General features: G+C 58.6%; 1 protein-coding gene across 2 annotated transcripts in view; it reads left to right on the forward strand.

Moving 5' to 3' along the window:
* The first annotated feature begins 3,278 nt into the window (after positions 1-3,278).
* Positions 3,279-15,569, forward strand: part of COL5A1 (collagen type V alpha 1 chain) — a 169,062-nt gene continuing 156,771 nt past the window's right edge. For both annotated transcript variants that reach the window (XM_046652521.1, XM_046652530.1), the window contains exon 1: positions 3,279-3,796. In XM_046652521.1, coding sequence (XP_046508477.1) covers positions 3,685-3,796 — 112 coding nt within the window. In that variant the 5' untranslated portion in view covers positions 3,279-3,684. The remainder of the gene's footprint in view (positions 3,797-15,569) is intronic.

The following is a 15,569-nucleotide window of genomic DNA, read 5'->3' on the forward strand; positions in this document are numbered from 1 at the left end:
CCAAGTCTGTGCCCCTGGCGTTGGCCTGGTCCCAGGACACCAACTGCAGGAGGTCTGAGATGCAGGTTTGGAGCATCCTCCTTGGGCAGCTCCAAGGTACCCCTGCTTGTGTGGGTGAGTGTTGGGGCAGCTCCAGCCACTCCTCTGCTGGGTGGCAGCTCACTCAGTCCCTTCTGGGCCTCCCTTGGTGCCCTGCGGCCTGTGAACTCTCAGAGGGCAAGAGGACAATTGGTTCCTCCACCTCCTCCATGGTCGATGAGCTTCTGCCCAAGAGGGGGAAGGAGAGAGGGCCCCCGGCTGCCTTGGAGGGCTTCCCCTAGGGAACGGGTCATTTCCAGCAGGCAAGGACTCTGGGAGTCTGGGTGATCCCTTAGGATGGGAGGGTGGGGGATGAAACCTCAGCTCACGAGAGGGCAACACGATGCTCTTCCTGGATGCTCTGTGGGGAACCACGACTGTGCCACTTAAGCAATAAATGAGAAGCTCCTACAGCACTGGAAGGAGAAGTTGGGCAGTCAGATCCCTGGTGCAGAGCTCAGGCACACCTGGCCTGCCCCTCTCTCTGCTAAGCACCGTGGGAAACACACAGCCATGGGTGGTGGCGCTCACAGTGGACCGGGATGCATAGAGCCCTGGATAGTGGTCAGTGCCTTCCACGGTGGCGCCATGTGCAGAAGTATGTGCACTGAACTTGGAATTCATTGCAGAAGATGAGAACAGCGCACCTGCAAACAAATGGTCACTGGCCACAGAGGTTTTGGAGTCATTACCTAGCATTCAAGGTCAGTGCGGAGGAGACTCGAGGTGTCTTGCTCCTTGCAGGCTCCTGGAGCCGAGAGTGGCGTTGGCAGAGTACGAGCACAGTGAACAGTTTTCAAAGGACCCTCCCTTTCAATCAGTTGCAAGAGAGCTGGGGGAGGCTGGGATTGGGGTCAACCATCACCAGCCACCGGTGCACGAATCTGGGCAAGGTGATCAGCCTCTGTCCCACCTGATGGCAAACCTGGGTCAAATTCTGGCCCCACCACAGGTGAGCTCCTTCGGGTGAGTTCCTTATCCTCTGGATCCTCAATTTCCTCATCTGTAATGGGGAGAGATGCTGTTCTCCCTACTGCAGCGTGTGACCCAACCAAGTGTGGATCCATGGCCAGTTCACACGGCCAAGCACGCTAGGGTTGTAATCGTCATCTGGACAGTCACGTTGTTCTCCTGCAGTCCTGGGCTGATGGGGCAGGCTGCCCAGCTTGGGGACTTTTCTCTGAGTTTCCAGGTGGGATAGAAATTTGCCTCCCCATCCCCCTCCAGGCTTGCATGGGGTGGAAGCCCGCCTCTGTCAGCTCGGACAAGCCATCGCCCCCTCGCCCTCCAGCAGAGGATAAAATGGGTCTGCCCCGCCTGCTCACAGCTGTCACGTGCAGCTGCTTCTCATTCCTGAGGGGTCAGCTTTCTGGGGGACCTTGGGTGGTCACTTGAGGAGCCATCGGTGTTAACCAAGGCCAAAGCTGAGATGGCTGTTCTGGGTTCCAGGTGTTGGCAGGGTGGCTGACAGGCACAGAGGCACATGTGGACATCGGAGAAGGAGCCCCACGTATGTGTCCTTGTGGAAGAGCTGGAACCCTGAAAGTCTGTGCTATCTTCTGATACCTGGGCCACTGACCTGTGTCAGCGCCCCGAGTCATGGGGAGAATCTGGCTTTCCCACTGCTGGGGGCGCTCCAGGGGCCTGGCGAGGCTGGGGGCTCAGGGGGTGTCAGACGGAATTTCTCTCTCATTAAGTCGCATAGGAATGTACAGGACCAGGGGCTGTAGCTCAACCAACACACACACAACTCACACATGCACACGACTCACACACACATGCATTTGCCCTGATTGTGTATATAATTTATACAAGTTGTAAAACACATATACATACATATAAAAACCAGAAATAACGGTTTGCCCTCCCTAATGCGTCTCGACCATCTCTCCGTGCCTATGTGTGCAGCCCGTCTCCTGTCTTTTATTTCTGTGTAGTGTTTGCTGCCCACAGAGCACCCATGGCAGATTGGAACCTAACCCTGAAGTGAGCACCAGCCACCAGCCGCCCAGCTCAGGAGGAAGCACGTGGCCATCCCAGCAAGGCTAACCTCTGACTGCCTCGCCTCCCCTCCTGTTGTCCTGTTTCCAGAATGATGAGAATTAACGAGCATTTGGGGAATGTCCCGCCCAGGCTGGAGGTGTAACTGGAGACAGGGAGCTGGGGTCCCAACCCGTTTCAGTCATTGCTGAACTGTTTGTTTAGAGGCATGGGATGGCTCAGGCTTGAAAGGGCCTCTTAATTCACCTCCACTCCTTCTCTTTCTAAAAACCAGCCCTGCAGCTCTCAGAGCAAGGGTGTGGGCCGGGCTCCAGCAGGCTTTGTGGGGCAGCTTTCTGGACCCGGGGAGCCTGATGGAAGGGACACCTACGACCCCAGCCTGGCTGGAGGCAGACCTCCTCACGGCTTAAAGATGTGAATGCAGGAAGGCAGGGCCAGGGCGGTCCCCAGGGCGGCAGGTCCCAATCCCTCACTGCCTTACCCGCTGTCAACTCCCAAAGGGGTGTCTTGGCTCCTTTTGTTTGCAGGGGGTCACCAGGGAGAAGGCAGGAGTGAGGAGGGGGAGAGAGGGGTTCGGGCAACTTCGCCTGATTAATATCCCAGATGTGCAACATCCCAGCTGGTTTCGGGACCTCTTAGGAGGTTAGACGCTAACTTGGGCGCAGATGCCCAATCCGCAGTTAGGGGGAAGGTGGAGGGGGAGTCCTCTGTCCAGGTTGACATGTCGGCCACAGTCTTGGGCGCCCCGATCTGGCTGGATTGGAAGTTCAGTCTCCACCCAGAAGAGGAGCTCTGAACTCCTCCACGTAAAAGAAAAAGTTAGGCGGGGTGAGCTGTAACTTTCTTTTTTTTTTCAACCCAAAGCGATCCAACTCGGTGCCCCTCCACTCTGTTTCCCGGGGCTCTGCCAGGTGCGGGCACCGGGACGGGAAGAGCTGGGGGCCAGAGTGGGCTGCCGGGCTCCGAGGCCGGCCCCCTCGCCCATCCGCGCGCGCGCTCCAAAGAACCGGGGCGCCGCCCCCGCCCCACGTCCGCTCCCGCCCCGGGCCGGCCCCTCCGTCGCCGCGACTCGCCCGCTGTCCCCACCCCCTCGCCCGCAGCGCCCAGTGGGAGGCGGGGGCCGGCCCGGCCGAGGCCAGCGCCGGGCTCTGATTTGCTGCGGGCAGTGGGGATCGACAGCCTCCGCGGGTGCCTTCCAGGAGAGAGGGAGGGAGGAACGGGCGAGAAAAGTGCACGGCGCCCCAGGCGAGGTCCGCACTCCTCGTCCCCGCGGCTGGCGCAGGACCTCACTCGAGCGGAGCGCCCACGGGGAGCGGGTCGCGGGGCGGCGGCGGCGAGGAGGAGGCGAGAAGGAGTTGGAGGAGGCGAGGGCGAGCGAGCCGAGCGGGGTCCGGGCCGCCCCGCGGGCCAAGGTCGAGCCCTCCCGCCCGTGGTGGGCGAGCGCGCCAGCCGACCCCTGCCAGAGAGCCACCGCCACAAAGAGAACTGGCCGGCGCCTGCTCCCCATGACTTCCTGAAGTTGTGCCGTCCCCGCCGAGTCCGCTGCCCCGGCCGTGCCCCGCGCGCCCGTGCGTCCCCGCGCGCCCCGACCCGCGCCCCGCCGGCATGGACGTCCACACCCGCTGGAAAGCGCGCAGCCCGCTCCGCCCGGGCGCCCCGCTGCTGTCCCCGCTGCTGCTGCTGCTGCTGCTGTGGGCGCCGCCTCCGAGCCGCGCAGGTAAGGGCGCGGGGCGCGGGGTGCGAGGGGCGCGGGGCCGGGCGCGGCTGTCATTCCCGGGCGCCGCGCCGTCCGCTTCTGCGCCTGCACAGCCTTCCCCCCTCGGCTGTGGAATGCATGGGCAGAGGCTCCGAATGCCACTACTTGGGGGCCCTGGAAGGGAAACGCGCCAACACAATACCCCGCGGGCCAAACGGGGCGGCCGGGTGGGGATTGCGTGTTGGATCAGCCAGAGGGGTTGTCCACGAGGCGGGGAAACTTTCGGCCCCAAACTTTGTGTTCTCTGTCCCACATCACAAGCGCCGGCTCTGGCCCACACAGCCCTGCAGCAGAACTTCCTCTTCTGAAAACCGGGAGGGGTCGCCCCCTAGAGTCACAGTCGGTCAAATTCGGCCCGGGCTCCTGGGCTTGGGGGCCGCTGGGGGCAGTCCCAGAAGCTCGAGCCCCCAGCCCAGGACTTCCCCCCAGGCACACTCTCCCTCTGCCTCTGGACCACACTGGCTCCCTGCTTTCCCAGGGAATAGAGTTTCTTGCAATCCTGGCCACCTAAGTGCTCAGTGATACTGAGGAACCCTGGAGGATGGTAGACCAGCCCTGCTCCTAATCCTACCCACAAACCTCCTGAGCCCCCTGGGAGGCAGTTTTTCTTGGATTTGCAGCCCAGGGATGGGATTTGTGGAGCACAGCCAGGAGATGGGCTCAGAGTCCGGGCTGTGAGCCGTTCAGATGATGCACAGATGTGGGGCTCCTTCTGCCAGAGGTCTGCCCTTAGAAGGAGCCTTGGCCTGTGGGCGGGCTCTGCCAGGCGGGCGCTGACCTGTGGCTGCCTGGACTTGCGCAGCTCCTACTGAGCTTCCTGATGGGACAGTGGCTTTATAAGTGTCGCCTTTGGTGGTTACCCATGGGATGGGTCTTCACACACCATCAGACATTGGAGCCCGAGGCCCTGGAAGGTCCCCAGAGGCCCAGTTAAGAGGTGGGGAGATGAGGCTCAGAGGGAATGACTGCAGAGGGATGGAGCAGTGGCCTCAGTGGCCAGCTGGACCAGCCAGCCGTCCCGGGAGAAGGCTCTGCTTCTCCACTCTCCTCCATCTCTGCTCCACTTCGTAATTTGAAGACATGTGGGAACAATCACTTTGCGTGTTCCGCTTGCCGGTTAGGATATTGTTTCCCCTTTTCTTGGCATAGTGAGTGGTTGGTGGGACGCAGAGGGTGAACAGGAGTCAGAGTGTCCGGTGAGCCATCAGGGGATTGGGGGAGGGGAGGGGAGCCTGGCCTGGCTCCGGGGACCTGGGGTCTTATACCTGAGCTGCCACCAACATGCCCAGGCTAACTGGCTGTGTGTTTCTCCCCAGTCATTTGAAGATGGGGGACATAGAGGCCACCAGGAGACTGAGTGGATCGGGGTGGGGGATGTGCTCAGGGGACCCTCTGGTTGCCCAGGGACTTGGCCCTGTCCCAGCTCCTCCAATGGGCTTTCCCGCAGGACCTCAGGAGGGAATCCTTCAGGGGAGTCTCCTCCCCAGAAAGCTGGGGCTGGGCACTGGCGGGCAACACGCGGAGCCTGCATTCGCCTGGCTTTGGGGCTGGCTCTTTGCTCCTCTCCCCATCTCTGCCTACCGCCTCTCGCCCCTGCTCTCTCTCTGATTTCCTTTCCCAACTCAGGGGCGGCCCCTTGGAAGTAGAAGCCTGGAGCTGGCACAGGGTCGGTCGCTGCCTGGACCGTGGCTGTGCACTTGGACATTTTGCTTATGTCAAAAAGATGTTCAGAAGCGCGTGAAGAAGCCGCATCTCTGGGTGGGACGCACAGACCTCTCCACCTCCCAGGGTGGGACCGTTTTGAAGTCATCCTCCGTGCGTGGCCAGAAGGGGTGGCTGTCCCCTCGAGGTGCAGGGGAGGCCCCTCAGCAGGCGCCTTTTCTTGTCTCCATTTTGGGATCCGCCAGATGTTTTCCGAGTTTTCTCCGAACATGGCTCTTTTTCCTACCTTCCTCTCGGCCAAGTGTGTGAAGGAATGAAAAGTTAGATTCCATTTGGGGCCGTTTAACGTTGTAACGGGCAAAGGAGAGTATGTGAAATGAAACATGACCCCAATATTTGGAAATTGAGGTCATCTCCTGGGCACGTCATTGGTCGGCTCCAGTCACGTGACTGCTTTTTGCAATAATTTGTGGGAAGAGTTGTCCAAGTTTTGTGGGACTTGACAGATACCAAATGGTTAAATTTCCTCTGACTCAATCAAGTTGGCTGGAAAGACATCCTTTTCCATCCTCTGCCCCCCTTCCCCCTGCTCCCATAAAAGAACAGTCAGTGGGAGGAGTTCCCAAGCAGCCAGGCTGTTCCCTGAAGTCCTGTCTCTCATCTGGTCTGGATTTCAGTGGCCCGAGGGCTTGGAGCTGCCGTCGCTGCCCAGCGGCTGTGACCACCGGCAGTGGCTGTGGGCAGGAGTTGCTTCTTGGTGCCAAGGCACAAGTACCTTCTTGGAGGATGTGGCTCCAGGGCTGTTCCTGGGGTGCCGGCCAGAGCCTGAGCCTGCCTGTTACCCCACCCTTCAGACATTTCTGGACTCTCACCAGGGCCACGCCCTTAGCAGACCGAGCACAGCTGATGCCGGCCTGCCCCGCCCCTGCCCTCTGGCTGTCTGGCCCTGTCTCCTGTCCCTGCCTCCTCCCTGGGTCACAGACATTGCTGGGTGGAGCAGGGGGTGTGGGGAAGAGACACCCGCTGCCCCCCCATCCCTCACTTTTAACAGAGACCATGAGAGGGCAGACCAGGGTCGAGCCCCCCAGGGTCAAAGATGAGTCACCTACGGCCCTGAGGGACTGCTGCTGTGCCCACTCCGGAGCCCTGGGTTTGCATGGAAGGAGCAGGGCAAGGTGCCTCCCCTCGGAGGCCATCACGGGTGGTGACGGTTGTCGTGGATTTGCAGGCACTCGCCAGGCCCGTGCTAAGCCCCGTGCCCACAGCATCTCATTGGGCCCTCACGCGGGCCTCGGAGGAGGAGATGCTTGGAGAGGAAGTGGGGAGCAGGGACCCCAGATTCTGGGTCTGTCTGACCTCTGTCCCTGAGCCCTGAGTGAGCTTCTCGAACCTCCCTCCTTCCTACAACCTGTGACTTGTTGGAGATCCACCTTCCGGTTTCACATCCCTGTATCAGCTCTCCCCTGGGAGAGGTCGGGTGCCCTGAGCTGCATCCCGGCCTGAGGGCCCAGCCCAGATACCACTGGCCTGTGACCAGGGAGGTGTTGCATTCAGCCAACACGGTGTTTCCCTTCCTTCCTCTCTCCCTCCGTCTCTTCCTTCTTACTTCCTTACTTCTCTCCTTCCTTCCCTCCTCCCTGCCTCCCTGCCTCCCTTCCTCTGCCCTCTCTCCTCCCCCTGCCTCTCCTCTCTCCCTCCCTCCTTTCCTACTCCCCTCCCGCCTCCCTCCCTCCATCTCTGGTCTCTCCCTCCCTCCCTCCCTCCTGTTTTTATTCCAGTGCTTTCAAGGGGACTGATTGCCTTCATCCCCACCACTCCTCTTCTTTATCAGCTCCTTCACTCATCGATATGCCTGTGGCCCCTTTGCGTCTGGTGGCCTGGAGGATTGTGGAAGGACAGAGGTGAACGTGGCGGGTTCTCCTTCCAGGCGCTCACTGTCCATTGGGAGGCACGTGTGTGGGTACTGTTCGTTTTCATGCCGAGTGTGCTTTAAGACAAGCATGAGGGTTGGCTCTATTGGGGAGATCTGGGGAAGCTCCCTGGAGGAGGTGATGGCTCACCTTGGCCTTCCCCTCCTCTTCCTCCCTTCCTTTTATTCCAGAAATGCACCGACGTGCACCTCCCAGGCGGGTGCCCTCATCCACCTCTGGTTTTAGCCTCCTCTGTCCCTCCTTCCTGGCAGGACATCCACCCTCTGCTCCAGTGTTCTCCGGGCCGGCTTCCCTTGGCTGGAAAGCCCCTCATTAGCTTGGTTGGCGCCGCGCCCCCAGCACACGCTTGCCCGGGAGTGCTGTGCCAGCAGAAGTGGCTGCGAGAGAAGGAGGGGGTCTCTGAGGGGGACAAGTGGGAGACCGGGGGCTTCCTTAACCCGTTCACTGCCCTGGCACATGGGGTTGGGCTGTGCGGTGAGAGCAGTCTGCTCTGTTGTGCAGACAGACTGACAGACGCCAGCCGCTGTGGCGGGGGTAGGGGACCTCTGGCTGCGACTTTGGGTTCCTGTGCTGGGGGACAGGCAGGCGGGTGTGGGAGGGGACAGTCCTTGGCTATCTGATTGTTGAACTCAGGGGCAGTGTGGACAGTGGGGAGGCCCGTGCAAAGTGAATTTCCTGCCTTCGAGAGATGCTCGGGGGCGGTGGGCTGGGGCCAGGGCCAGTGGCCATGCCTCAGCTTCCCTCTCTGGGAAATGGGGGGAGCACGTTACTCGCCTTGAGCGGTGGTTGGGAGGACTGGTGGAGGTGGTAAAGGAAGCAGCGTGGCAGAATGCCTGAGGTATGGTAAGAACCTGATAAACGGAGGGCCTCATGATAACTGCTATTTTTGCAAAAGGGAAATGCACAGTGCAGCCCCATCCTCTGTAAATGTGAGTGTTCCCGCAGAAGCTGTGCTATCCACAGCTGAATCAGTCTGAGCTGCTCCCTCACTGTCCCCTCGTCTGCTTGGTGGTATACTTTCCCATGTTACCTCATGGGGTCGTTGTATGGGTCACAAGAGGCAACGTATGTAAAAATGCTTTATAGGCCCATTTGAGGGCTGTACACACGTGTGTGTGTGCACGCGTGTTGGAGCACATGCATGTCTGTGTGTGCCTGTGTGTGTGATGTGTCCGTGTGTGTGTTTGTGGGCGGGCACGTATGTATGAGCGTGCACAGGCATATCTATGCACTGGTACATGTGTTTACAAGGTCTCCCCAGGTGCTTCTGCATGCAGGGCCTGGGGCGTCTGGAACTTGTGGCAGGATGACATTTCTCTTCTTACTGTGACCCGCCCTGCTGGATGGGAGATGAGGAGATGGAATGTGGCCACGGAGCTCACTGCACAGCCCCGAGGTCCTGTGGCCAGGCCAGCTGGGTCCAGCTGGGTCCGATAACTTGATGCATCTTCTTTCACTCACAGGAGGGCGATCTTACCTTATAGTTTCTGCTTTCCCCTCTATGTTCTCCCACAGAATGCACTCATTTGGTGTCAGCACTTTGCCACATGTTGCTTTTAAGATTTCTGGCCTGGCTGGAGATCTGGAGACCCTGAGGGCGGCCGGCTTGGCCCTTCTCACTGGCAGAGCTGCTGCCGCCACAGGACATGGCGTGAAGGTGAAGGCGCGGGTGACGCCGAGGGGCAGGTGGCCTGGGTTCAGATCCTGGCTCTACGCCTACCAGCTGTGCATTTAACCTCCCTGTGCCTCAGTTTCCCTATCTGTAAAAAGCGGGTGATGACAGTAGCTCCTGCAGGATTTTTGTGAGGGTTCAATGCATAACGTGTGCAAAGCACAGAGCGAGCCCCGTGGGAGTCGCTCCTTCTCTCCCTCCCCTGTGAGCAGTCACGTCAGTGCCTCCCTCTCGGCTAAGCACGAGAAGAGGTGACACAAAAAGTGTTCCCTGGGGAATTTCTTGGATCACTTACTGCGACTTCTGCGGTTCTGAGCCCGAGCGTGGAGGGAGTCGTGGAGCCTGCCATGTTCAGCATGGCCCTCCCCTTCCTCCTCAGGCCACCCCCACCTTCGAAGGAGGAATTGGGGTCAGAGACAGGAATGGACTTGCCCACATCCCACCTCAAGGACTCTGGTCTTCTGCCTTTGAGACGTGACCGAGGGTGATGGCTGCTGCCCTGGAAGGGTGCCTTCCCGGGGTGGGCACAGGCGGGGGCTTTGCCAGCTCAGACGCTGTTTCTGTGCCAGCCGGCCCCAGGAGGCTGGACAGCAGTTGAAAGAATGAGTGAATGCAGGTCGGATGCGTGTGGATGCTGGTGTGGGTGATAGGGTGCTTGGGTTATATGCATCACATAGTTGGAGCCATTATCGCATCAGCTTCGACTCACCCGGTAGTTTGTCTGGCAGATTCCAAACCTAAGTAATAACTCACATCAGGAGTAGATGTCGCCACTCTTTGGTGACTCAGACCTAAGAAATGGAACCACAGTCTGACCCACTTTTCTCCAAATTTCATTATACAGACCTCCAGGGGCAGGAGCCAAGCTGGTCTCCTGTGATGTCTTTGTGCATAAAGTGGAGGGAGCCTTAATTTTCTGTTTCCTAGACCTGTGTTCTTCCGGGGAAGTTCACTCTTCTGTCCTGGTTTTTCCCACCGGCACCTTGGCAGTAGGGATTCTAATGACTTCTTTATTTTTTAGATAACTAGCACAAAGTGACATCACAATGTGTGTGTGTAGGGTGAGTGATTTAAATGTAAAAACTCTGACCCCTGCATTGGAAAAATAGCAATCTGACAATGAAAAAGAGTGAGCGTTTTAACTTAAATGAAAGGTGGGGAGCGATGTCTTCTATGTTGCTGGTGGTACCTGAGAGGGCGCGTGTGCTGGGCAGCGTGTGCAGTTCCTTTCTTGTAGCGGCTGCAGAGGGAACACAGCAGAGGCTGGCCCTTGCTTGGAGAAATCCAGAGTGACAAAGGCTATGCTTGAAGCGTTGCAGACCCCTAACGCGAGTCAGGGCTGTGCTGGGCACGGGGTGACAGGTGCCTAGGTGAGCAGTAGGTGAGCCAGCCCATCCTACAGGAGCTTCCTGTGCTGCGGGGGCAGCAGACCCCTGATCAATTAAACAAGAATGTAGTATTTTTATACCTGGAAGAAAGAGCTATTACAAAGAGGGAAATACCAAACATATACATATATTTGCCTCTTTTCCTCTTTTTAGTAGCTCTTTTAACGCGTCTGTATATATACATATACACACATATATATACATGTTAGGTATGTATATATGTGATATACGTGTGTGTGTATACTGCGTGTATCCTGTGCAAGTAAAGCAGTGAAACATTCACTAGCCAGAAGGGACGGCCACAGCCGATCAGAGGGAGGCACCTGCCAGACCCAATGGGGAGCCAGCCAATCAGAGGGAGGCACCTGCCAGCTCCAGTAGGGCGCTGACCAATCAGAGGCAGGTACCTGCCAGCCCCAGTGGGGAACCAGCCAATCAGAGGGAGGCACCTGCCAGCTCCAATAGGGCACTGGCTAATCAGAGGCAGGCACCTGCCAGCCCCAATGGGGCACTGACCAATCAGAGCGAGGCACTTGCCAACCCCAAAGGGGCACCAGCCAGTCAGAAACCAGCCTGCTTTGCCAGTTCTGTGGCTTTTGGGGTCCTCCGCTGGGCAAGTTTGAAGGGAGATGTCCTTTGGTGGATGCAGATGGCACCTTCCTGTGTGTGTCCTTCATATTTAGCTGGACCCTGCTCTGGGGTGTTACCTGTGGGGCCCCGTAGGGCTCTATCCTCACAGGAGCCCTTGGCCGGCTAGGGTTGGCCCCATCCTGCAGACATGCGCATGGAGGCTCTGGGGCCCAGCCGCACAAGGAGTGATGGCCCCCCGCCCTCCGGTGAGAAGCACGCCCCCATTTTGGTGCAGGTCCTTATGTCATATATGCTAATGTGGTTTGCCATTCACAAAGCCCGGGGAAGGGGCTTTGGTCTGCTGTGGGAGAATCCCATGGCAGCCAGGGGCCTTGGGCATCAGAAAGTGGTCGTTGGCCCCTGCCAACTGTGAGTGGCCTTGGTGCCTCCGCCTCGGCTTCAGTGTAGACAGTGCTTTCCTTCTGAGTAGAGGGGACCGCAGCATCCCAGTTGGTTTTATGCAAAGAAGGAGAAAGGGACACTGCCTCTTCTCATGACTTGTAGACTACAGATGTCCACATTGGGAAGGCAGAGGCAAAGGAGGCGGGGAAAGGCGGGATGGAGGTGCAGGGAACAGGGTTTCTAAATGTCGTTATCTTCCAGGGGCTTATTATTAACATTATTTAGGTTCGTGGTTTAAATAATGGTTTTTTAGCTCAGAAAGTCCTGCTTGGGCTGTGGCTGTGTTTCAGTTAGCTCTGGGAACCTGAGCATCCTTGGGTGCTCTGGGATGGTACCGGCATTCAGGTGGGCCCAGGGGTGCTGAGTGCAGGGCTCACACCAGGGCGGAGCTGTGGGGTGGCACTGCTGGGTGATGCCATGCTGCTCCCGGGCACGAGCTGGAGCCAGCCGAGAGGGGAGGGGGTGAGGGAGGGAGGCTAGCGGATCATCCTCCCTCACCTGAAACAGGTGGACTGCAGGGCCTCTCAACCCAGGGTGCCTGTCCCCAGGGGACACGTGGCAATATCTGGGAGCGGTTTTTGATGGTTACAACTGGGAGGGCGGGGCTACGGTAGGCCTCCAGTGGGTTGAGATCAGGGATGCTGCCCGACATCCCACAGGGCACAGGGCAGCCCCTCACCACAAGGAATTATCCAGCCCAAATGTCAGTGGTGCTGGCTTTGTAAATCCTGGGCTAGAGGGGGAAAAGGTGAGATTTCATGGCCCCTCCCGGGGCCTATAATGGTGGCTCCCTTAGATAGGAGGGAGGGTCTCTTGCTTAGACTGGACCCTGGGTTTCTCTTTACGGTGCAGACCAGGTTCTCAAACTTGCCCATGCATCAGAAGCCCCGGGAGGCCTTGTTAAGGCACAGACCGTTGGGCCCTACACACCCCTTCCCCTTAGTTTCTGACTCAGGGGCCTGGGGTGAGCCTGGGAAACTGCATTTTTAATGAGTTCCCAGACCATGCTGATCCTGCGGGTCTGGGGACCACACTTGGAAAACCAAGGTTTAAGGTTCAGCATCCTTGATCCAAGTTACTGTGCTTCGGCATAAGTGATGGGGTTGGGGTCACCCACAGGGGAGAAGCACCAAGAGAGAAAAGAGGGAGGCAGGTGCCCCCCAGGTCCTCCCCCTTCCTTTATGGCAGCCCCACCTTCAAGAACCGTGACGCTGCCGTCTTCCTCCCCTGCCCGGGCCTGAGCTTGCTCTTCTCCAAGGGAAGACTGTTGTCCTGTGGTAACGGCATAGGGAGCAGGGAGCCTGGGAGGTGGGGAAAAGCCAGCTTCAAGAGGAGGGGCTCACCACAGGCTTGGCTCTGAGAGTAGTATTATTGTTGTTGTCGTTGTTGTTAGGGGAAATTTCAAACACAGCACAACAGGTCCCCGCAATCCACCTGGGTTCCACACGGATCCGCCTGTGGCTGACCTCGTGCCACCCAGCCTCCCCGCCCCCCCCCCCCCACTGTGATCCCTTTGAAGCAGATCCCCGACATTACGTCACACGCAGCTTTCTGTACCATGCTCACAGCTGGAGACGGCCCAGCACGTTAAGCACGTGCGCTTCCATCTTTGTGACGTGTCAGTGTGGGGGTGGGGACGAGCATCCCCTCTGAGTGACACAGAGATGGCGCTTGGAGAAGTTCACCGCCCTGAGCTGGGAGGGCTGAGCACTGCCCATTCGATTCCGGGCTCTCAGCTCCCTGTAGGGCAGGGCCCTCGCCTCCTACCCATCCCTGTGTGCCTGGGCTCAGTGCGGGTGCTGAGGCACCTAGGAGCACCCTTCTGTGCCTCGGTTTCTCCATCTGTGAAATGGGCATAATACCTGTCTTGGAGGCTTGCAGGGAGGCCATGGAAATTGCTCTGGACTCTTGCGATGCTGGCTCTTGTCACTGTTGTTGCTGTGTGTTAAAGGCGTGACATGGGCACAAGGCCTCCGTGTCGGGGGTACACGGGAGCTCATCCGTGCCACATGCAGAGCTGCTTGGGGCTTGTTAAGGTGGACAGGAGAGAGCTCAGGGACCACCCTTCTTTGACCTCTTTAGGCCCAAGGAAGATGTGGAGTGGGCTCATGGTGCAGGCTCCAGCCTCTTGCACCAGCTCCAGCCCCAAGTGGGACACTCCTGAGACATGAGGACACCCCCTTAGTCTGCTGTCGGGAGGGGTCTGCTGTGCACTGCGTGACCTGCCCGTGCGTGGCTCGACCACGATGAGGAGTCCCCGCCTGCTCAGAGCTGAGCGGCCCGTGTCCCCGGGGGACTCAGGCTGCTGCTGAGAGCTGTCCGGGGCCAAGCAGCAGAGGGGACGACATGTGGCCAGGCTTGGCTCGGCCTGAGGCTGTGGATGAGGACCCAAGGGAGCCGAGGGCCCCATGGGGTGCCTGGCCAGGCTGTCTGTGCACCGTCACTTCAGCTGTAGCAGGGGCTCCCCACGCCCCCTGGGAATGTCCCGGCCCCAAGCGCTGGTCCCAAGACAGCGGCTTTGCTAGCCTTTGGAGAGGGTTGGAGTTCTCTGGGTCTGGGATCGGGAGCAAAGGAGACGGGGAGCAGGTCCGGTTTCCTGTGAGGGGGGCTTTGAGGGGGCTCAGCAAGGGGTCGCTGTAGACGAGAGCCAGAAGATGGAGCGAGAGCCAGAAGATGGAGCGGGGCCCACCACAGCGAGCCTCAGGAGCCACAGAGCCTGCCTCGCAGGTTTGGGTTCCAAGGGCCTGGGGTGGAGCCTGGGGCCTGCCCTCTGAGTTCCAATGCCGCTGACCAGTTGAGGGCACTCTGGGAAACCCTGGGCACAGCAGATGGGGGGTCTGCACATTCTTCCGGCCCTCTGTCTCCCAGCGTGGGGCTAGCCCCCATCACCAGCTCACAGGCAGTTCCTCCTTTGACTTTTGAAAGTTCAGCAGGTGAGGATGGGACCCAGTGATGGGTCAGTGCACAGCGAATAGGAGCCCAAGAAAGCAGAGTTTGGACCCCTGGCTGTGTGACCTTGAACACTTTACTTAACCTCTCTGATCTGAGTTAGCATCTCTGCAAATTGCGGCAATAGTGTTACCTGGGAGGGCCACTCTGAGGATTAACGGAGGTGGCCTGTGGCTATAATGCCCTTAGCAAGTGTCCTGCATCATGTCTTCAATGCTGGATAGCAGGTGCTAGAATCGTGTTAATAACAGTAATCACTATGATCTTTATCATTGTAGTTATTACTGCATAATAATAATAGTTACATATTGTTCTTATTTTATATTATTATTATTATTACTGGCAGAGCTCAGGAAGGCGGTAGGTGTAGTTTCTATAAAGTGTGAAAGTGGCCTGAAGAGGAATAAAGCCGTTGCCTGCAAGCTTGCGCCTCCAGCTGGACCTCAGAGGAGCCTGAGCAGTTAGTGCAAAGCGCCCAGTTGGTGACTGAGGGGTGAGCCCAGGTGGGGTGGGGTGAATCTTACAGATAATACCCAGGGGGTACTGTGGAACCTCCCACCGCATGTATGACCAGGGAGCTGCCTTAGGTGCATTTCCTTCACCCAGGAGTGAGGCCCTGCGGGTGGACATGCCCAGCCTCCCGGGCAGGAATCTGTGTCTTTCCAGAAGGGCTCACGGTGTCGGTGGTCTGGCCTCTGGCCTTGGGGTCATTTTGCAGATGAATAAACTCAGATCTGGAGGACGTGGGGTTCCCAGGGTCACAGGCTGCTGAGCAGTGCGGGGACCAGACCGTGGTGTGAGGCCCTGGGCGGGCTTCGGTGCGTGCTGTGGCTGTGCTTGGTGTCTGCAGTGGGAAGGGCATCCGGGGGTCTTGGGGGTGCTGTTGGGGCCTCACAGGTTTGTGCTGAGACTCAGGCCTGGGGCATCTTGGATTCTGTCTCAGGCCTCCTCTGTCCAGGGCAGAGCTGATGACATCATCTGCCAGACACCTTGGGTCGGGGAGCTCACTCCTGTGCAGGCAGACGGCACCCAGACCAGAGAGTGCTGGAACCCGGCCTCCAGAGCCCCCGGTTTTGACCTCTATGCCCCAAAACACAGGC

This window comes from Equus quagga, chromosome 1 (genome assembly GCF_021613505.1).
Source record: "Equus quagga isolate Etosha38 chromosome 1, UCLA_HA_Equagga_1.0, whole genome shotgun sequence".
Taxonomy (NCBI): Eukaryota; Metazoa; Chordata; class Mammalia; order Perissodactyla; family Equidae; genus Equus; species Equus quagga.